At 34.8% G+C, this 23932-nt stretch overlaps 1 protein-coding gene across 9 annotated transcripts in view; it reads left to right on the plus strand.

The window, feature by feature from the left end:
* taok3a (TAO kinase 3a) overlaps nt 1-23932 on the plus strand; it is a 155187-nt gene that overhangs the window by 116497 nt on the left and 14758 nt on the right. For all 9 annotated transcript variants that reach the window (XM_039772995.1, XM_039772993.1, XM_039772999.1 and 6 more), the window contains 4 exons: nt 989-1070; nt 4091-4258; nt 8114-8311; nt 11770-11904. In XM_039772995.1, the coding sequence (XP_039628929.1) occupies nt 989-1070; nt 4091-4258; nt 8114-8311; nt 11770-11904 (583 nt within the window). The remainder of the gene's footprint in view (nt 1-988; nt 1071-4090; nt 4259-8113; nt 8312-11769; nt 11905-23932) is intronic.

Consider the following 23932-nt stretch of genomic DNA (forward strand, 5'->3'; position numbering starts at 1 on the left):
TTGTTTCTCCTTATTATTCTTTGTCACCTCCTTGAGCTTGGTAAAGCACACTGTTGCAGGAATCTATTAGATGCCCAGTACTAATGGGAGTAGCAACATTACTATCAATGTATCTGTAGCCTCATGAAGGTCTATTAATATACTGTACCAAACACCAAAAAATGTCTTTAGAATTACTTTTTTTTGCTTTTTCCAGCTTTAAGCTTAAACAACTCTTCTTCTTCCTCTTATATCTCTTTCGTTTGATCCTTTTGCATATCAATATCTTACAAAGAGCTGAACTCCACTATTTTAAATTGTGCTGTTCACCTCAAACCCACACCTGGATGATATTTTATTGCTTGGTACACCTGACTCGAATTACTCTCCATCCTAGAGGGTGACATTCTTTGTCATTGAATCTTTGAGCTTAGTGAATTTTAAATGTAGTAGTTTAGAGAAAGCGAGAAGGATGGGGCGGAGCATATTTTAGCCTTATTTTGTTGCCCTGGAGAGTTTTTTCATTTTTTTATGATTGGTTTCTTGTGCTTTTTATCTGTGAGATTTCTGTTCTTGGAGACTGGCTCCATCACTTTGCCTTGTACTCAGCTGCATGGAATGTGTTAATGTCAAATATATGTAACACACTTGCTACTAAAAATCCTATGACAACTGTCATCTTTATTAGACCTTGTTGCATTTTTCATAACTGAAGTTTTTTAGTATTTGTCATGCTCCTGTGTGCTAGGGAAATATGCATGCATACTATATACCTTTAATTCTGAATACTAATACAGATTAAAGGTAATCAAATTCTACAAATGCATTAGTCATCATTTTCTTCATTTGACTTGAATGGGTATTTAAAGAATTTTAATTTTGTAATATATAAATTTGCTTCTTTAGGAGAAACTTTAGAATATTTTGGTAGAGTGTGTACACAGGGTTATTATGGTACTTTAAGTGGCTCATTGTTGTAATCAGGCTTATTTTCATTATGCCTCAATAGGAATGATTCCTTCCGAAGTTTTGTTGATTACTGCTTGGTAAAATTTCCTCAGGACCGACCCTCATCTGTAGAGTTGTTGCAAGTAAGTACTGTTTGTTACACTTATTCTTATAGAATATGTATTAACTTGTATTTTATGGATTGTGAAAAAATATGAAAATGTTTTAATTTCCAAATCATATCTAGATGTGCCACATTGTTACATGTAATAAATTTATTTTTACTTTTATTTCAACTATAACTTTCAAGACCGCTGCACCAATTAATAGACAAGAGTTTTTATTTGACTTCATTTTATATTTCTACTTTATTTCTATCATTCTGTATCATATTAAAAGTGCTCATACTTCTATACATATTTAAACAGGCCTACATCTTGTCTCATCATTTTTAAGTCTTTGTCTGAACTTAAACAAGTAATTTTAAACATTCTTTATATACCATTGTTTGCTTATGTATACAAACTGCTTAAATGCAGTTATTTGTTCACAAGGTTTTAAAGCAAGATGATCAATCTTAATACTTCATAATCCTAATTTGATTGTAATATATTTTACAATGTTTAATATTAGCAAAGCGATTTGAGATGTATAATGAAATTGTCAAGGTTGCCTAAATAAATCTGTTACTTAATCATCCATGAGTTATTCATAAAACAAGTCTACCAGGATTCTGGAAGCATGTGTCTTTTATTTAATGCATCAAACAATAAACTGCAAAATTAAGCATTCATGTACAGTGTTTTCTAATAATATTTTTATTGTTTTGCCTTTATATTGAAACCTTCTGAATGACTTTTTTTGGAGGGGGGGGAGGGGTGTAATTCTTTTCTACATTGCTTTTGCTAAGTACATGCCTTTTTTTCCTGTGGTGCCCTTTTAGAATGTATTGTCGTGAATATTAAGTTTATTTGTATGTTCTTAAAAACAGGTCACGGTACCTTAGCCTGTTAAGTAATGTGTTAACACATACAGTTTGTACTTATTATGTCTTTTTTTTGTAGCTGTGATATTTTTTTTTAAACTGTACACAATTTATAGTTCATTGACGGTTTTGTTCCTCCAAGCTTGCTTGGAATTCTAATCACATTTGAAAGTTTTATGTTCTTGCTGGTCACATGCACAAGTATTACTGCAGAAGTGTGTACTGTTTATTAGTAGAATTAATTCTACAACTATGTAAGTACTTTATAACTTGATACGTGAAAAATAATTTACATTTCTTTAGCAAATGCTTCAGTTAGTAGTGTGCTGCAGATTATATAGATTTGAGAGTTTCATAAAAGGGAAGTGCTAAACCACAGTTGCACCAGTGTGTTTATATAATTCCTTAAGTGCTAGCAAACAAAAAAATTGTTGCAAATTATGTAAGTACTCGGATAAAAGAATTATTAAATGTGCAACAAAATACAGGCCAGTTTTTAGCAAATCCATCTGCAGTGACATATATATCTCTGTAAATTTGAGATTTTTATAGAAATTTGTTTTAAACTAAAAAAGATGTTCAGATGTCATTTTTATACATCTTTGGCATGTAGGAATAGATGCAGGTTCCCTAGAGAAAAAGCACAGAAGCACACACACAAGGAGCAAGCAGACTCTACTGGGCTGGAATGAGAACTCAAAAACAGTGAGGCAGCAATAGTCTTCATTGTGTTACTTTGCTGCCCCAAGCTAAAACATAATAAAGTAAAAGTTCTCTTAAAACTAAAACGTTCGTAATGTCTTTTTTTTTTTTAATGCATATATGACGCAAACACATCAGTCTGACAAAAGCTCTGTAACCATAAGCCAGTCTGCTTGATTCTTTCAGAAATTATTTATTGCCTGGCAAAGAGCGGGTAAATGCACTTCAGGTTTTCCCAAAAAAGTATGTAAGTAATCTGTTCTATGTTTGCAGTTGTATGTTCAAAATAAAGGCATGCCACATATACAGTATTTGGTCCTGAGCAGTTTTTATTTTTGACATAGAAATATCAGATCAGATTACAGTGTTTTTGTGCACCACTTTGTTTTTTTTCACAGTATTCTACATTTGTCAAGTCTTGTTGACTAACTTGCCAAAATTTTATATACTGTAATGCAATAAACCAAATGTACTTTTTAAAAAATGACTGACTCTCTGTAGACATGCATGCTGTTAAAAATTGCACTATTAGAATAAAGATCATCTAGGCTTGTTGTTCAAGAGCAAAACAATGGTAAATGTTAGAGAGCTTATAAAACTGACCTTTACATTTTTAGAATTAATCAGGTAAATTAGTGTGGGAAAACACAAATGGAATGGTCTTGTCCAGCATTCCATCTCAGATTAGATCTACAGTTAAATAGATCAGGTCGTATAGGCAGGCAGAGTATATCTGAATAATATGCAACAATTTTACATGAATTAATCAGTTTTTTTATAAAAATTATTTTTTTTTAGATTGATGCAATTTTGGGTAATATTTTACTTAAATATCAAGTGCCCAGTGTAGGTGTGGACTTTTGTCAGATTCTGCCCTCTACTGGTCATATTGGTGAGGTCTACAAGCACTTTTGCTACTGTGTTCAATCTTTTCAGTATTGTATCTTCTGCTGTTGTTTAAGGCAATTATTATTAACCTTTCTGTTTTGTTTAGAGTTGATCTAATAACCACAAAACATTTTCAGTTCTAGTTTTGTTGCCATATAATGATTTTTAGAATACCAGTGTAAAACATGTAGAGCTGAGCAGTGTTCAGTTACGGTATACTGAAGCAGCAAAATCATACTTGAGGCAAACCAAAGTCACAACATGAAAAATACCCAGAAGGAACATGTTTGACACACTATTATTATATTGTATTAGTAGTGTATAACCTGAGATCTTGAAACTGTTAGTCTGTTCAAATATATTCTAGCAACAGTTATTCTGTTTAGGAAAATAGCTACAAAGAATTTCAGTAAACAGTTTTCACAGAAAGGCAGTAAGTAGGCAATAAAGCTGTATTTGTTTAAGAATACAATTATAGACTGTCAGTATTGTTCATACCTAATCATTTTGAATTGTTTTTGTAGCCTGCAACTAAAGAAGTATTGACATTTTAATTAATCTTTATATTATCCTTCTATCCCTTTCAAGCATGATTTTGTTCACCAGGATCGATCTCCGAAGGTTTTGATTGATCTCATACAACGAACAAAAGATGCTGTCCGTGAACTTGACAATCTCCAGTACAGAAAAATGAAGAAAATTCTTTTCCAGGATAAACATAATGGTCCATTAACAGAATCGCAGGAAGAGGAAGAGGTGAGGTTAATCAGTAGATATTAAATAGAAATTCTGAAGACCTGAATCTGTCCGCCAACATTTCTTTGAAAGATTTTGGCAGGCTTGTCGTGGTGTGTAACATACAATTATACAACTATAATACAACTGCTATTAAATATACCTGCAGTATGTTTTTAGGTAGCCTTTGTAGAGTATGGTAGTGTATGGCAGAGGAGAGGAAACCTACTAATCACAGTTAGTCAGACTGTCTTGTATATAGAGCTTAATTACTCCCTGACCATAAAAAAATCACATGGTAGAAAAAAAAAGAACACCAGCCTGTGTTTTTTTTTCTCTGTGTGATGGGTATTATGAAGGAATTAGAATATCTGGTTCATTCATGCTTAAAAGAAAAAAACACTCATTAGCAGTGAAACTTTAGCTGAGATTCACATCAGTTTAGCATGTCGGACTTGACCTCAAGAGGAAGGTTCTCTTACCAGTGGCATTAAAAAGAGTGCTAAAACGACATCACTGTTTCAACCATATTGTTTTGTGATATGAATATTTTAGATGAGGTTTGTAGCACCATATTTCATATGTTTGTATGCAAGATGAGTTTTTATAGCTGGCACTAACAAAGCATTTTGCAAAACCAACAGTTATGTATTAGTACAGTATAGAAATGCACAATGTTTGTACTTATTAGTATATTTCAATGCAGCACATGTGTTAAGAGCACCATTGTACATGTACAGAGTTTGCTGGAAATCACATATATACATTAACAGGAAAAATGTTTGTTTTTTCTTGTATATGTGAAAATACAAAAATGCAGTAAATTTTTTTTTTGATGTAGGGTTTTCTCTTTAATGTTAAAGCAATGCTGCAAATATTAAGGCTTTCTGACTGTTCTTATCCAGCCATGGAGGTAAAATGGGAAAATCGTCTTCCTAATTGTCTTCATCCTAAAACTCTTCTAATTTATAATTCTGTCAGTTCATAAATAATCATTCCCTTCTTTATTCTTTTACACTGTTGAGGGTGTAACTAATATTATTGCACTTTACTATACAAAGAAAGTAAACTTGAATTAAGAGGGTGTTTGCACTTTATTCACTTCAGAACATCACTTTATGCCACATTTTGGTGTGCCTACTGCTCAGATTTAGTTTAGTTTGACAGGGCTGAATGTCCAAGATTATTTCTAGACTAATCCTAAAGTGCAAATCTGAAATCAAATATTCAATTCATATAAAACACTGCACTGTAGAATATGCTGTGATCCAGTGGCAGTGTTGCTAAGCAATGTTGTTTCCAGATAATACTGTTTTTGGATAATGACAAAAACACTGCAGAGATCAGCAGTAAATTTAGATACTTGTGTTGGTAGTCACAGCAACGGGTAAATAAAAAGCCACTAATAATTTTCTTCCCTAAACAAAGCAAGCATATATATATATATATATATATATATATATATATATATATATATATATATATATATATATATATATATATATATATATATATATATAATTGCGGTGACACTTAGATCAGATTTTGTTTTAGGTTGTGCCTTAAATGGCATATTTACTCTTTAAGACCTCGATTGAAAATCTGTATAATCAAATGTACAATTACCTTTATTTGTTTACTTAGTTAAGCTGTGAGTTTTATGTTAATTTGCAATTCTAAAGTGATCTTGGGTGGGTGTGTGTCTGTATGTGTTCTGCAATGTACTTGTGTGTTCTTTTCAGGCCTGGCTCTTTCCTACTTTGAACCTGATTCTGCTGAGTTAAGGTCAGGACCCCAACCTGGCCCTGAATTGGATTGCGTTTATGAATGTTATTAATTGGATCACCAACAACATGCTTATTCTAAGTTTCCCCTAAATAATTGTTAATGCAGCAGTCTATATTGGTTTGAGTTGAAATACATCTAACTGTATTATAAAATGAAACTTTACAAACTTCAAATACTTTTTTACACATGTATATGTATTCATTTTCTGCACACTTTATTGTGTTGTAGATTTAATTTTAAATGGATACATTTGCCATTTTTCCCATTAATCTACACTTAATACCCCATAATAGTAAAATGAAACATATTTTCAGAAAGGTTTGGAAATTTATTAAGAATCAAAAACTGAAGTCTCTCATTTCTGTAAGCATTCACAGGCACACCAAATTGAGGTCAGGTGCCTCTTGTTTGCTTTAATTCTCCTTGAGATGTGCCTAGACCTTGATTGGGGTCCACTTGTGGCAAACTGAATTGGCTGGATATCATTCTGTGTATATATAAGGACCTACATTTCACACTGCATGTGAGGACAAAGGACTGAGAACATGAATTCCTAGGAATGTTCTGCAGACCTTAGTAATAAAATTGTAGCAAGGTATAGATTATGGCATGGGGTTAAAACCATTTTTAAAGCTTTGACTGTGCCCAGGAGCACAGTGGCCTCAATAATTGTGGAAATGGAAGAGGTCTGAAACCACTAGATCTGTTTCTAGAGAGGCGCTGTCCAGCCAAACCCAATAACCTGGCAAGAAGAGCTTTGGTCAGGGAGGTGACCAAGAACTCAACGGTCACTGTAACAATCTTCACAAGTCCTCTGCTGAGATAGGAGAACCAGTCGGATGGAGAAACATCTTTGCAATGCTCTATTAGGTGCTTTATGGTAGAGTAACTAGACAGAAGCCACCTTTGAATAAAAAGTATGTGGCAGGTTGTTTGGAGTTTGCCAGAAGGCATTTAAAAGACTGACAGCAAGAGAAAAATGATTCTCTTGTCGTCTAAGACAAAAATAAAACTCTTTTAACAGGACATCATGCACTGTCTTTGGTTGAAAACCAGGCACTGTTTATCACCTGCTTAATACCATCCTTATGGTATGGTATGGAGGATACTGTGGGGTGCTTCTCAGTAGCATGGGCCTGAAAACTGCTCTGAATTCAGAGAGATCCTTGAAGAACACCAACTCCAGAGTGCACACAATCACAGACTCGGGTGACACTGGAGTGGCTCAGTAAATGGCCAGTCTTGTACCCTAGGAACATATGTGGAGAAGCTTGAAGATAGCAGTTTACAGATGCTTCCTATCCAGCCTAGTGGAGCTTGAGAGGATCTGCCTGAAAGATTGGGATATACTGTCCAACCACAGGTGTGCACAGTTTGTGGAGACTTTCCCAAGAAGACTAGAAGCTGTAATTGCAGCCAAAGGGGCTTTTACAAAATACTGAATAAAGGGTCTGAATACCTATATGAATGAGAGATTTCAATTTTTGATTTGTAATAAAAATTGTGAAAAAAAGACTAGTTAAAAATATAAATCACAATATAATTTGGTGCGTAAATGTCTAAGATAATGTAGTTGCTTTATGAAGGGAGAATTTTGTTGGCAGTTCAGGGCACTGTTAACAGGCCTGACATAACTGTTCTTTGTAAGCTGTTTAATTCAGTATGTTGAAATTCTATATAACAAATACATTATTGGAAAGTGTATGTGCATGCTGAGTAGAACGAAGTACCTCCCACTTATTGCACTATGGCTTTATAAACATTATGATTAACAACATAAGGAAGTTGCCTCAGGAAATCAGCACTCCAATAGTTATTTCCCTCCGGATGCAATAGATGATGAATTCTGTAAAAGCAGTAAACTATGAATACTGCTGTTAAAATTTTGTTGACATTTGTGGATGACCTGTTGTTCTCTGAAAATCTAAGGGGATGTTACTCACAGAAATTATTGTTAAATGACTGGGAAATGTTCAAAATTAATTGGTTAAATACTTATATAAAATGAACATAAGTCTAACTTAGTGTAGGCTATTGTGTTTTTACTATTATTGACCATATTTTGATATTCATTTTGCTTAATTTCAGGACAGTGAAAATGTAAGCAGTAAAATGAATAGCCTTGGTAGTAACCACTCTATTCCAAGCATGTCTGTAAGCACTGGAAGTCAAAGCAGTAGTGTGAACAGCATGCAAGAGATGATGGATGATAGCAGCTCTGATATTGCAGTGGTTCATAATTATGATAGCACCTTAGAGTCTGAATCCTCTTTTGTTCCCAGAAAGGTAAGTTCTTGAAGAATAAAGCATCATGTTTGTGAACTGTAATCCAGAATTATTTTTTCACTCGTTTTTATCTGCTTGGACTGGTCATTGAGGAGCTGTGCTCAGTTAAATGGGCCTGACTACCTGTTCTCGGCTACCTCTAGGGAATTTCGAGGAGTGCAGTGATATATAAATCTGCAGTAGATTAGCCTGTGGATTTTCTCCAAGTGGGACATGTCCAGTACCACTCGTAATGCCCAGGAACATGCTCAGTTCATGCAAAGACAACTTCAGAAAGTTGCTGTTGATTAGCAGCAGTTCAGCTCAAAGATCTTACAGTATTGTTGAGTTCTTTTCTCCACCATGGAGAATGAATTCACAAGCTGCATTTTGGTCATTTGTATCTGCAGAATGATTTTTAGTGAGAATGGGTTTAAAGATTTATCTGTGAATTTATCCAAGAACTTTGTTCAGGTTTTACCATTATTGTCCAGTATAATGTGCAAACTGTGACTTCTGTTCCTTCTCTTTAAAGAGTTTTGATTTTAATAACAGCCCCACTCATCCCCAAAACTTGCCTCTCAGTAATAAAGTTATCAAGGCCCTTTACACTTTGTACAGTATAAACGTGAACTGTTTACAAAAAAAATTAAATTGGAAGTAGTTAAAATTTTAATCAGTGTGGCATAGGTAAATTGTATTTTCAGTTTGTAAATATCGGTTTAATATTAAACATTATAAACAGAATATTCACTTTTAGTAACTCATGCAGCATAAAATTAATGAATTTTCACAATTTTCAGTTATATTTTCCATTTACATTTATCAGCAACTTTATTTCTTATGAATAATTTATTAAGGATTACATGTTTTAAGAAAGGAAAACCTATCAGTATCACAAGTAAAACACAAATACTGTTAAAAGGCAGTTTTGTAATACACAAAAGGTAACACTAGTGTTAATCAGAGGACTCATGAAAACCTGAGAGCAAGAAAATCAGAACCTCTTAAAGATGGCTAGAGAAAATCGGTAATAATTAAAAAGATAGAAATTCTAATTATTGAAGTGTTTGAAAAACAGCAATAAGGACATAGTATATTCTGAAAAGGAAAATTGTAAAATCCCTTCAGAGGGAATTGGAACAAAGTTCAGATATGAGAATCTTTGCCCTTGTGAATAACTGAAAATATTTGTGGACTATTCACTGTCCACAGTGAGGCAATGAACAGCATAATTTAAAAAAAAAATCCCAAAAAGCAACAAAAAACTAATAGTGTGTTGGATTACATTTTGGTTTTCTTTGTAGCTGAGTTGAGACAGCATCTGAAATAATGTTTTGTAGTTTTGTCCTCCACACTACATATCCATTTAGAAGTATGAAGGAAAACAAAGAGTCCGGGAATCTTAATCTTAAGCAAACGTACAGTAAATGGTAACATAAATCATGTGTTAAAACAGTTAAATGAGTCAGTAGGTTGGATCATAGTTGCTATTTTAAAATTGGTTCCTCAAAAAGAACACACTTGAACAAGTGGAATTGGGCTAAGGGTAAATTTTGTACAGGCTTCAAAAATAATCATTTTAACCCTAGCATCGACAGACCAATAAAATGTGCTGTTGCAAATGGAGTCTGTGCTATTAGTGGTAGTGACTAAAATAGGAAAGAAATTATGAGAGCACTGGTAACTTAAGGACATTTCTTCACTGAAGTATGATATGCTGACCTTTTTTTTTTTATAGTTGCCAGAAACTATATACATAATAATTAAAATTGTTTAGATATTGATGCAAATGAATGAAGATGCATGAAAAGTTAGTTATGTCTTTTTTTATATATAATAATCATTCTAGAAAAGTACAGGCCATCTGATAGTTGGAAGACATTTTATAGCTTCAAATGTAAAAAGTAATATATTTACAAATGTATGTTATTCTTATAAATATCAACTCTGTTTTTAATTGTTACTTGCAAAATAATGATACAAAAAGTGAGAGCAAGTTATTTTTCAGTCAAGTCTGAATGATTCATTATAATATCTGTTGGGTATGAGTAGACTGCATAATCAAAATTTGTATAATGTGTGAGAATATAACACCAGAGGTTTTTCTTCTTCGGTGTCTTCTGTGCTTATCAGTTTTATTTCTCAGAAACAAGCAGTTAATTAATTTCCAAGTGCCCCATTATATTAGAATGTTGAAAAAAATTAAACCTGAAAAGAATTGTTAAAAATAGGTAATTCTGCCACTTCATCTTACTTGAAATTTTTATACATATATATTCAGAATCAAACAATAGTAATAAAATTGAATAGGGTCTGGTCATAAGATTATAAGCTAAATTAAAATGAGGATTAGCCATACTGTTTGGCTTGGTGGTTTAGCTGCTTTTCTGCCAGTTGATCTATTTTCTTATCCGCTTTGGCAGCTGAATAGATTGTTTGTTTATTCTAGACACCTACCCACTTTGTGTAAAGACGCACTTCGTGTTTTTTTCTTCCTGTTAACTTCTCTTAAATGTGCGATATTCCAGATTTTGCTGTTTAGCTGAAAGGAATAAGTCAGGTTTGTTTTTAATTAATGCCTTCAACAAGTTTAGGCACCTACATTTTTAGTAGTTGCTTCTGAAATAAGCTGTTATGGTGATGTATACCAGAGCTATTTAGGAATACCATTGTATTCTGTAATTTGTGTTTGGAGTCTGAAGAAAACATGCTCTTAAGGAAGCACAGGCCACATGGCTTAGATACAAACTCACCACAAAAGGCACTTACAGCCAAAGTGCAATAGAACAGTGCATGTGTACATTTATTTTCAGCCCAAATTTATGAAGAAGAGGCCTTTGTTTCTTCAAAATTATGTAGTTATATTTTGAAAGTATTGAAATCCTGAAAATCGCTGCAAGTGGTTTCTGTCTACACTGACACTGCCTCTTTAAGAAATCAAGCCTGAGTGAATGAGAGAGAGAGAGCACAAGATAGAAAATGCTAGAAACTAAGCATTATGTCCAGAAAGCTCAGCCTGATGTGACTGCTAAACCATCTAAGATTAAACCCTCTGTGTTTTGTTCACTTCTAAACCTCTGCCCATAAAATAATTACTAAAAAAAAAAATTAAGATTTTTTTTTCATACAATCAAATGTATGCATTTAATTTAAAATAGTAATCCAGAAGAAAATCTGTACCATTTCTAGATGGACAAAACATATTTCACAGTAGCTCAATTGTTCCCTTTCTTTCTTCTTCTTCTTCTGTGCTGAAAGCTGCCAGGGATTCAGGCTGCATCCCCCTAGTGATCAGCTGACTGTTAGCTAGCCTGCAATGTGTTGCTTATTCATTTTACCGTGGAGCTGCAGGGAATAGCAGAGAGCTAAACTATGCATTTCAAACAGTGTCTGTGCAGGAAGAGGGGTGAACGAGAGGCAGCAAGAGAGGAAAGAGCACAACTGGACTTTCTCCTTGTTTTTATCCATTTCTGCAGGATCATGTATTCTTAAGGGATGAAGGAGGCCACAGGGATCCCAGGCCTGAGCTGCGGCCTACTACTTCTGTCCAGAGCCAGGCCCACATTTGCAAGAACCGAGAGCGCTTTGCTACAATTAAATCAGCATCTTTGGTAAGCACGATTGTTAAATCACTCTAGAACAAGGTTATCTTAATGTTTATTGTCATGGCAACAAGAACTTGTTAATAAATGCTGCTTATTTATTTTTGATTTAATATTAACTTTATTTCATTTAATCTTCTCATAAGGATATGGCCTGCTTTTGTTGTTATTGCAATATGCAATGTTTCACATATCTTGTTCAGTAATGCTTTTGTTTTCTTTTTAAAAATTACATAATCAATAAGCAATCAGTGTTTTATGCTGGTTTATAAAAATGTTGATTGCTATAAATGGATTCTTTGAAGGGGTTAACACTTGAAAGATTAATAAATAGATATGTTCCCCTGTAGATTATGCTTTTTTTTATTTGAAGATTGTGTTTTTTATTTATCATATAAGTATTGGTGCTACAGATTATGATAACATGCTTTATTCACTGCTGTGGCTTTTCCACTAGGTTTTATATGAAATGTCTTACTAGAAACAACAAAAAAAAAAATCACTGTTTCCAAATAATGTGTGCCTTGTGTATCAGTAACAGTGTCTGCTGTGTAAATGATCTGCATTCTAAATGGTACACTGATTATTTAAGCAGTGATGTCATGTATGTCCAAAGTAGTTGGGAAGGTATAAGCAGTCTCTAGAGGATTAAGATTTGGCTCTCACAAATTAAAGTAAATAGAAATATCTACTGCACACAAGACTAGGATTATGTTATGTTATAGTCAAAAATTGAGGATATAAGAATCCACTTATAGTTTATACACTGCATTAGTGTGGGAATTGTCACTTCAGTCTGTATTAAGACTGAAGCATAAGGTGCTAGTGCCTGAATCAGATTTCACACCTTTGTAGTGGTGTAGCATTGCAAATTATGTTAGTGTTTCTGCAGATTGTTACAATTTTATATACCCCCCATCAAGCTAATTTATATTTCAAAATAAATGCTGCTTTAGCTTTGGACTTTTTTGTTTTGTTGGAGTTAAAAATAATAATTGGTGAGTAGCAAAGTAAAAACCTAGTACTTATTCCTAGTCTTTACCTAAATGAATGAAAGTCACTTTGAGGGAAAGGAGCTAAACTAAATTATTTATGTTCAGTGTCACGAAAAATAAAAATGGTGGCCAGCCTGTCACTTTTCTAACTTTGGAATCTCTTTTATAGATTGATTTTTTGGAATTCTTACGTAATACGTTATTTATTGTTTCCTCATGCAGCTCTTTTAAACATAGTATCTGACTCGATTTATCCTTATATAGTGCTTATATTTATATCCCAATATTTACTGTATATTTACAAATTACATGTACAAATGCTATTTCAATTAAAAAAAACACACAAAATAGTGTTCAATCACAACACCAGTATATACAGTACATAGAAAAAATATGTGTGTTTCATTTGTGGAATTTGACATTTAGGCGTGAAGGGGCTAGACGACCTATAAAAAAAATAAGTCACAACTGTACAACTACACATTTACCTCACATTCCATGACAAATATTGTAAACCGTGTTTAAAATAGTTACAATATGAAGCATGTCTTACTTATATTAACACATTTAAAACTTTCAAATTACAAAAAGTACACAAGTAACTTTGATGATATTTAAATGACAGAAAATGTTTATTTAACTTTGTCTGCTTTGTCATAATTGTAGCAAAATAGGCACTTTGTAAATGTATATATGGAGTAACATTTCTGTTTTTTCTTTGTTTCACCAAACATACTGACACCACATTTTTGTATTTTGAATATTATGTCACTGGGGTGTCACTGCTGTTTGCACTGGCGCAATGCACATGCTCACTACTTACTTTCTCAGTCACTTGTGTTTACAACTGTGGATCGTCTACCAGATGTGTAAAAGAGATAATGTGCTGCATACAAAATCTAGAAACTGAAATAATCTCATAAAGCTAAATCTGAGACAGTAAAGTGTTGTGCAGAATGTTTCTGTCTGTTAAAGATAGGCAACATGCAAAAGAATGAGTTGCATAAGGCATGATGGATCATTATATTTGTTGATCAAACCATTTTCAAAAACCCACTTCTGTGTAGGGGGCAGTCTCACTCACACTGCATCACCATGCTGTATATTTGTTGATTATGAACATGTTTATTGACTGTGATATTAAAAAAATCCCCTTTCTTTGGCATGTATTGCCATAATATAGTCATGCCATCCCATTGTTTGTGGGTGTGTGTGTATGTATAAATACAGTGGGATGCAAAAGTTTGGGCAACCTTGTTAATAGTCATTATTTTCCTGTATAAATTGTTGGTTGTTACGATAAAAAAATGTCAGTTAAATATATCATATAGGAGACACACACACAGTGATATTTGAGAAGTGAAATGAAGTTTATTGGATTTACAGAAAATGTGCAATAATTGTTCAAACAAAGTCAGGCAGGTGCATAAATATGGGCACCACAAAAAAAAAATTAAATCAATATTTAGTAGATCCGCCTCCTTCCTGTAGCTTCCTGTAGGTTCCAATGAGAGTCTGGATTGTGGTTGAAGGTATTTTGGACCATTCCTCTTTACAAAACATCTCTAGTTCATTCAGGTTTGATGGCTTCCGAGCATGGACAGCTCTCTTTAACTCACACCACAGATTTTCAATTATATTCAGGTCTGGGACTGAGATGGCCATTCCAGAAAGTTGTACTTGTTCCTCGGCATGAATGCCTCAGTGGATTTTGAGCAGTGTTTCAGGTCGTTGTCTTGTTGAAAGATCCAGCCCCGGCGCAGCTTCAGCTTTGTCACTGATTCCTGGACATTGGTCTCCAGAATCTGCTGATACTGAGTGGAATCCATGCGTCCCTCGACTTTGACAAGATTCCCAGTCCCTGAACTGGCCACACAGCCCCATAGCATGATGGAACCACCACCATATTTTACTGTAGGTAGCAGGTGGTTTTCTTGGAATGCTGTGTTCTTTTTCCTCCATGCATAACACCCCTTGTTATGCCCAAATAACTCAATTCATTTTCATCAGTCCACAGCACCTTATTCCAAAATGAAGCTAGCTTGTACAAATGTGCTTGAGCATACCTCAAGCGGCTGTTTGTGCTTCCTCTGCATCACTCTCGCATACAGCATCTCCTTGTGTAAAGTGCGGCGAATGGTTGAACGATGCACAGTGACTCCAGCTGCTGCAAGATGATGTTGTAGGTCTTTGGTGCTGGTCTGTGGGTTGACTCTGACTGTTCTCACCATTCGTCGCTTCTGTCTATCCGAAATCTTTCTTGGTCTGCCACTTCGAGCCTCAACTTGAACTGAGCCTGTGGTCTTCTATTTCCTCAATATGTTCCTAACTGTGGAAACAGACAGCTGAAATCTCTGGGACAGCTTTCTGTATCCTTCCCCTAAACCATTATGGTGAACAATCTTTGTCTTCAGGTCATTTGAGAGTTGTTTTGTGACCCCCATGTTGCTACTCTTCAGAGAACATTAAAGGAGGAGGGAAGTTTACAATTGACCCCCTTAAATACTCTTTCTCATTATAGGATTCACCTGTGTATGTAGGTCAGGGGTCACTGAGCTTACCAAGCCAATTTCAGTTCCAATAATTAGTTCTAAAAGTTTTGGAATCAGTAAAATGACAACGGTGCCCAAATTTATGCACCTGCCTGATTTTGTTTGAACAATTATTGCACACTTTCTGTAAATCCAATAAACTTCATTTCACTTCTCAAATATCACTGTGTGTGTCTCCTATATGATATATTTAACTGACATTTTTTATCGTAACAACCAACGATTTATACAGGAAAATAATGACTATTAACAAGGTTGCCCAAACTTTTGCATCCCACTGTATAATACACAGTACAATGCAAAGGTCTTAGATCTCTGCATAAAACCGTTTTTTTATTTTTATTTTTTTTTTTTACAGTTACTGTCATTATTGGGCAGCAAGTGTAAAACCTTATTGCTACATTTGTGAGCGGTCTAGAACAACACAGATTTGGTTCCTAAAACATACCCTGAAGCACCACAGCCATTCCAAATATTTATTAAATTAGCTCTGCTACCCATCTAAGAAAGATTCAAATATAAGTAATTCATGTAGACCTTGGTGTTAATGCTTGCAGTGTGCCCTCTGTTTGGAATGTATTATGTAATGCGTGTAGTAATAAAATATATTGCATTTGTCATTCCAAAAGATGGCATATTACAAATATTTATAGTAGAAAAATGCATTACTAAAAACATTTATGATGCACCCTCTGTTGGAATGACAAATACAGTACACATCTCTATTTAATGTCCTTTGGTGTGGGATTTGTAAAAGTAGTGTTAATGTTTGTAATCTTCCATCTGTTGGAATGACAAATGCAATGCATTTTATTACTATAAATATTTGACACGCCATCCATTAGAATGAAAGAGACATAGCAACCAGATGGACACACAGACAGTTATTCTTTTATTAAAGTGAATTACACCAATAGCACATCTGATTTATAGTAATGATGTAGTTATTAGCCAAATCAAGAATGTTTGTAGTATAATTTAACAAACAAGATTGGTACATTGGATGATAGCCACAAATATGGTTGATCTCAAAAAGCGGTTTGGAAATGTCTACGCTAAAACATTCTTACAGACATAAAATCACTTATATCTACAACGCTTTAGCCAGTGTGTGATAGCACACCACACTGGATTTTCAATATGTGGTTTTCAAGCTGTATTAAGGATGATTGAAGAAATCAACATTAGAAGACCAAAGAAGCTGTATGTATCTGATGAACAATACTTCAAGGTCTTTTCCTTAAGAGACAGAAGGAAACCCAGTAAAGTGCCGAGTCGTAAGGCACCAAAATACACCAAAGATGACTCAAATGAAAAGGTCATCTCATATTGCATGTTGCACCTAGGAAACCATTCTTGGGGTAAGAGTTTGCAAAAGACCATGAAGCATGGAGCAACAATAAGTGGCAGAAAGTCTAAGTGACAAGTCCAAATTTGAAAATTTTGGTTCCCACAAGACACCAGAGTGTATCAGAAGAAGAAAGCCAAGAAGTACACGTCTGTCGGTTGCAACTATGTCACTGTCCAAGGATTTATTTCTGCCAGTGTTATAGAAGATGTAGCCAAAATCAATGAAATTATAACTGCTGAGAAATATGAACAGATTTTAATTAATCAGTCTATACATTTGGGCAAACTGTTTATTGACAAAAGGTTCATCTGTCAGCACAACAACCACCCCGACTGCTAACACTTGCAGTGGAAGCCTGAGGATGGAATACTAATATTAGCTTGGCCACGCATGAACCTTGACTTCAACATAACTGAAGTTGTGTAGGATTGCTTGGATGGGGAAAAGAAGAAAAAAAAGCTGTCAGGGTGAGCAGAAGACTTGTGACAATTCTTGCAAGAAGCTTGGAAGTATTCGCCACAGATCTACTTAGAAAAAAATTACTCGACACTGTTGTTTGACAGATAAGAATTGCTTCAGTTTTGTATCATAGGGGAGTGTATACTTGTATGGCTGTCCGTGCATTTTGTTACAATTTTTGTTTGCTAGCTGTGCTATGTGTGCATGTGGATTGAACTACAGACCTGTGCTCTCACAGAATATTTGATTTTTTGCAAAATACATAAATCGGGGTCTTCTCCGTGTAACTTGCTGCATAAATTCTTAGACTTTGTTTTTTACCAACTGTTCACTATTTTGGATGGACTCAACCAACACCTCAGCCAATGAGAATGAATTCAGTGAAAGCTGTAACTGAATTTGGGAGTGTTGTAAATTGCAAAGGCAGTTTAAAAAAAAAAAAAAGTACCCACAACATTAGAAAAGCTTTCAAAATACAATTTTAACTCCATTAAAATAAAATGTATTACAACGAAGTCACATAACAGTAATTATTGGTGGTCATTGGTAATTTATTTGCCATGGCATGTTTAAGTTTTAGCATGCAGTAAGCCATAAGTAAGCAGCCTCGCTCGTGTGCTGCTATAAAATAAATTAGCCTAACATTCACAATAAGCACAAAAATAATGGGAAAGCTAAAAAAAAATATAATAAAAAATAGATGTATGGATTTTGTCAGGATATTTTTGCATATTATAAATGTTTCTGAGAAAGGCTTTTACTGAATTTAAGCAGCACTTTATTGACATTTAGATACATGTATTCTAGGTGAAATCCTGCAGATCTTGCAAGGCCCTAAGACGTAATTTTAGTGTTGTGGAGTTGACTCAGATGTTAAAGCAGGAAGGATGAAAGTTTTACAAAGCAAGCAATTATGACTCTGTGAAGAGCGCTATACAAAAATAATTTGTAAGCTTAAACAATAAACAAAAAAATGAATAAATCCCATGCAACTTTTTCTTTGTATTTTTGATTGATGCCTTTATCCAAGCAACTTACTAGATCAGAAGGTGTTACATTGATTAGAAAGAGGATACATCTAATTTAAAGTGCTTCATCATAAATAATAATGAGCCACAAATTAGAACAATTTGGCAGTGAACTATGTAAGCATAGGTTGTAGGAGACTGGTGTGTGCTCAGATCGATGTGTTATCGAACATTCGATATCTTGTCTTTGTAGTGTATTCAATTGAATATAGGTTGAAAAGGATTTGCAAATCATTGTATTCTGTTTTTATTTACGTTTTACACAACGTCCCAACTTCATTGGAATTGGGGTTGTAAATTGTGTTATATATACAGTGGCTTGCAAAAGTATTCGGCCCCCTTGAACTTTTCCACATTTTGTCACATTACAGCCACAAACATGAATCAATTTTATTGGAATTCCACGTGAAAGACCAATACAAAGTGGTGTACACGTGAGAAGTGGAACGAAAATCATACATGATTCCAAACAATTTTTACAAATAAATAACTGAAAAGTGGGGTGTGCGTAATTATTCAGCCCCTTGAGTCAATACTTTGTAGAACCACCTTTTGCTGCAATTACAGCTGCCAGTCTTTTAGGGTATGTCTCTACCAGCTTTGCACATCTAGAGACTGAAATCCTTGCCCATTCTTCTTTGCAAAACAGCTCCAGCTCAGTCAGATTAGATGGACAGCGTTTGTGAACAGCAGTTTTCAGATCTTGCCACAGTTTCTCGATTGGATTTAGATCTGGACTTTGACTGGGCCATTCTAACACATGGATATGTTTTGTTTTAAACCATTCCATTGTTGCCCTTGCTTTATGTTTAGGGTCGTTGTCCTGCTGGAAGGTGAACCTCCGCCCCAGTCTCAAGTCTTTTGCAGACTCCAAGAGGTTTTCTTCCAAGATTGCCCCGTATTTGGCTCCATCCATCTTCCCATCAACTCTGACCAACTTCCCTGTCCCTGCTGAAGAGAAGCACCCCCAGAGCATGATGCTGCCACCACTATATTTGACAGTGGGGATGGTCTGTTCAGAGTGATGTGCAGTGTTAGTTTTCCGCCACACATAGCGTTTTGCATTTTGGCCAAAAAGTTCCATTTTGGTCTCATCTGACCAGAGCACCTTCTTCCACATTTTTGCTGTGTCCCCCAAATGGCTTGTGGCAAACTGCAAACGGGACTTCTTATGGTTTTCTGTTAACAATGGCTTTCTTCTTGCCACTCTTCCATAAAGGCCAACTTTGTGCAGTGCTCGACTAATAGTTGTCCTATGGACAGATTCCCCCACCTGAGCTGTAGATCTCTGCAGCTCGTCCAGAGTCACTATGAGCCTCTTGGCTGCATTTCTGATCAGCGCTTTCCTTGTTCGGCCTGTGAGTTTAGGTGGACGGCCTTGTCTTGGTAGGTTTACAGTTGTGCCATACTCTTTCCATTTCTGAATGATCGCTTGAACAGTGCTCCATGGGATGTTCAAGGCTTTGGAAATCTTTTTGTAGCCTAAGCCTGCTTTAAATTTCTCAATAACTTTATCCCTGACCTGTCTGGTGTGTTCTTTGGACTTCATGGTGTTGTTGCTCCCAATATTCTCTTACACAACCTCTGAGGCTGTCACAGAGCAGCTGTATTTGTACTGACATTAGAATACACACAGGTTGACTCTATTTAGTCATTAGCACTCATCAGGCAATGTCTATGGGCAACTGACTGCACTCAGACCAAAGGGGGCTGAATAATTACGCACACCCCACTTTGCAGTTATTTATTTGTAAAAAATGTTTGGAATCGTGTATGATTTTTGTTCCACTTCTCAAGTGTACACCATTTTGTATTGGTCTTTCACGTGGAATTCCAATGAAAATGATTCATGTTTGTGACTGTAATGTGACAAAATGTGGAAAAGTTCAAGGGGGCTGAATACTTTTGCAAGCCACTGTGTGTGTGTGTGTGTGTGTGTGTGTGTGTGTGTGTGTGTGTGTGTGTGTGTGTGTGTGTGTGTGTGTATATATATATATATATATATATATATATATATATATATATATATATATATATATATATATATATATGCTGAAACAAAAATAAATGCGAGTGTAGTGTTTCTAGTAAACTACATGTTTAATTATGTTAGTCAAAAAACAAAACAATTCCCTGTTGCTGCATGTTTTTGAGTAGCATACCAGGCAGATTCTGGAAAAAGCATCGTATCTTGAGTAAAAGTTGACAACTGCAGTTCTCAGTGTCTGGTCCTCACACTTTATTAATGGTCGTGATGAAGAAGACTCTTAACAGATAAAACTGGTGTTTGCGATGGATTGGGCAATTATGTTTTATTAAATGCACAGAGGTGAAGCATACTGACTTCCTCTTCTGCATATCCTGTTGAAGCAATATTCTTAATCACCTTTTGGTTAAAGGTTTAATGTGAAGTTACGCTTATGTCTTATTACATCGTTTTATAGGGATTCAATTATATAATTGAATAATTTGGGTTCAGTTTTTAAACTGATGCCCCTTCTCCTTTCCAAAGGCATTTAATTATTTCCCACTCATGCTCATTTGTTTATATTCAACTATGCCTGATGTCATCTTAAAAAAGTGGATTTTTTCAGCATTAATCAAGGTTATTTTTTGGAAGTGCATCGCTTTGAATTATCACCATATGACCCAAGTTGAGCTATCCTACAAGTGTCACACAAAAGTTTGTAAAAATATGTGCTGTTGATTATGCATAATGTGGTAGAAAACTCAGTATTTTTTTATATAGATAATGACAAAGACTACTGTGATACAGCTAGAATAAAGTGTTTTACCCATGATTAATAGGAATATTTTGCAACTCAGAAATAAAGATGGCACAGTTCAAAATCTACAACATCCTGAATATTTTATTTTAAACCCAGAATACAAAAACCTAAATTAGCTGCTACTGTATTAGCAAAAATGGATGCAGACTGTTAAGTGCTGTATTTAAACTTGTACATTATATGACTCTACAAGAATCTAATTTCTCAAACAGAAGAAAACAGCATTACAGGTAAATATGTGGAATTATTAGTACATCTATAATGAAATGGGAGTCTTCACTGGCCTGGCCATGTTGTGTTTAATTCAGATTAGCTGCTCTGGTCTAGTGGCAGTGTTTCAGTGAATAGTCTCTCTATTATAAAAAAAATCTTGGAAGGAGACAAGACATGATTTTCTTGGAAAAACACTTGTACGTCCCGTGAGATGAATCTACTACTGGGGCAGGAAATAAAGGACAAAGAGTAGATGACAAAGTAGAACATCGTAAAAAATTCAAAAACGTTGGCACGGTTCACATGCAGAGCAGGTTAGAGATAATGGAAGTACGAAAATTTGAAAGTCCCAAAAAAAAATGATAGTAAAGATTGTGTTAGCGCAAACAAACGGAAATTATTACTTAGTGAAATAACGGAACAGTGAAAAGAGATCTAATATTTTGTTTGGATTTAAACTATAAGTCAGAGACTTGTAGATCATCTAATTCATGTTGCCAGCGACAATTAAAAGATTCCAAAAACATTGGTGTGGTATGAAGTCCTGTGAGACAGACTTTTAACATGAGATTCTTTCAAGTCACGCCCTCCTTACACCTATTTTCAAACAAGACCGCGGATGCTTTTGGCAGACACACTTTCTGCACTTGCAGCTCTTATAAATTTTATCAGGAAAATAATTTTATACGTTCTAGATGGCACGTCAACGACTAAGCAAAGAAGAAAGAGCATGGACAAACATTCAAAGAAGTCTTTTTGTTTCTTAGAGAGAAAGAAACTATATTCACTCACAGGCAGTTATACATCGCGTTGTCACGATGCAAGTCCAAACACTTATCAAAATTCAATGCTATCTTGAATAAAAGTTAATTCTAAATATTGTTTTTACTAAAGTTTTAAAGTAAAAGTGAAAATAATACATGTGTAACAAGTCCCATGAAAATAACAATCTCTTAAAATTGTATATCCGATTAACCAAACCCGGGGTGGACGAGCAAAGCGAGCAGGGGGCAGAGCCCCCTAGTTATTTTAAAATTAATTTTATTAAGTATACACAAGTCTACAGAAATTTTTATTAAAGTGTTGCCTAATTGCTTTTTGTTGATAAAGCTGAGTCATTAAAATTAGATAATAGAATTAAATTGTTTTTTTTTTTATTCAGTACATAACCCATGTCAACAGTTAAACCTTGGATAAAAAGAAAATACTACTTGGTGCTGATTTTGGCAATTAACTCCATTTCTTGATTTTCTGTTTTTATTCATCAGTTTCAGTTGGATGGTTGCATTATTTAAAAACATGTTTAGTCAAACCTTCTAAAATATCCTTAAAAGAATTTTAATCCCTTTTGCACGTCAAGAAGTCAAGTTGATATTTGTAGATGTTAACAGTGACCGCTAGCTGCCATGATGAAACCCCAAAAATATTAATTTCTTTTCCTTCTTTAAACCATCCAACGTTTTCTGCTTAGGCCAACACAAATTCAAAACTGTGTTCTTCCAGCATGAGGAATGGAGCGGATATTGGGCTCCTAAAGGATACCAGTCTTTGCAGAAGGTACACGCTTGCACACACCTGTACTTGTTCCAACCAGGCATTATGCTCATTTGTGAGTGTAGATTTTTTTTCTTTAAATGTACTAGGGGGCTTTGCCCCTGCTCACTTTGCTTGCCAATCCCCGGGCCGCCGCTAAGCGCTAGCCACTTTGCAGTTCAGCTGCTGTCGTATGGGGATGCGGATGTACAATTTAAACATTGTTATTTTCATTGGAATTGTTACATATGCATAATAGACCTATTTTGCATTACAGCGAGTAATTAACCATATTAAAAAAAATAGTAAAACATATTTTGAAAGTAAATTAGGTTTCATATTGCGTTAGAGGTATTTGTTGCGTTATACGATTTCATTCTGTTTGGATTTGAAATCAACACGCAAATACTTTTTAAACTTACACTTTTACTGTAAAACATATCACATTAAATTTTGATTCCTTGTTTGGCATATGGCATATCAAGATCCCCTTTAGTGTCTAATGTTATCCATGAGAGATGTACTACATTACCTTTCTTGGATACAGCCTTCTTTCAACAGTAATTTGTGCAGTGGAAGACCAGATGGTGTTAACGGTTCTAGATATTCTTTGAGATATTGTAAGTTGATATTTTCATCTTCCGCACAATCACCACCAACTGTTTTAGCATAGTCTATTGATATGCATTTAACCAATTTGCCGTGTAACCGATCAAAAATTTCTGCATTAATTTGTTTGACTTCATCGTTTCTCAGTGCTAGGATTGCCCGTGTAATCATTTCTTCTTCATAACTCTTCGGGATGAAATTCTTCAATAAGATTTGGACACAAGTCTTCTTTTATTGGGAACTTAAAAGTGAGGAAAATGTAAATTTTAACAGCTAAGAGAGCAGGAACTATGTCAAGAGCATTCGCACGAATGAGAAGTGAGAGGACTGTGTGCGTGGCTGAATATGGTTGAGAGGAGGGCATGACTTGAAAAAATCTCATGGTCAAAGTCTCATCTCACGGGACTTGAAATCATCTCTCTGAAAAAGTCTTGTTTTAGGATTTCCTTTTATAATAGAGAGACATACTAATTTCATTAAGTTATTTATTTTAATGTCAGTGTAGCAC

The sequence above is a fragment of the Polypterus senegalus genome, chromosome 12, assembly GCF_016835505.1.
Source record: "Polypterus senegalus isolate Bchr_013 chromosome 12, ASM1683550v1, whole genome shotgun sequence".
Classification (NCBI taxonomy): Eukaryota; Metazoa; Chordata; class Cladistia; order Polypteriformes; family Polypteridae; genus Polypterus; species Polypterus senegalus.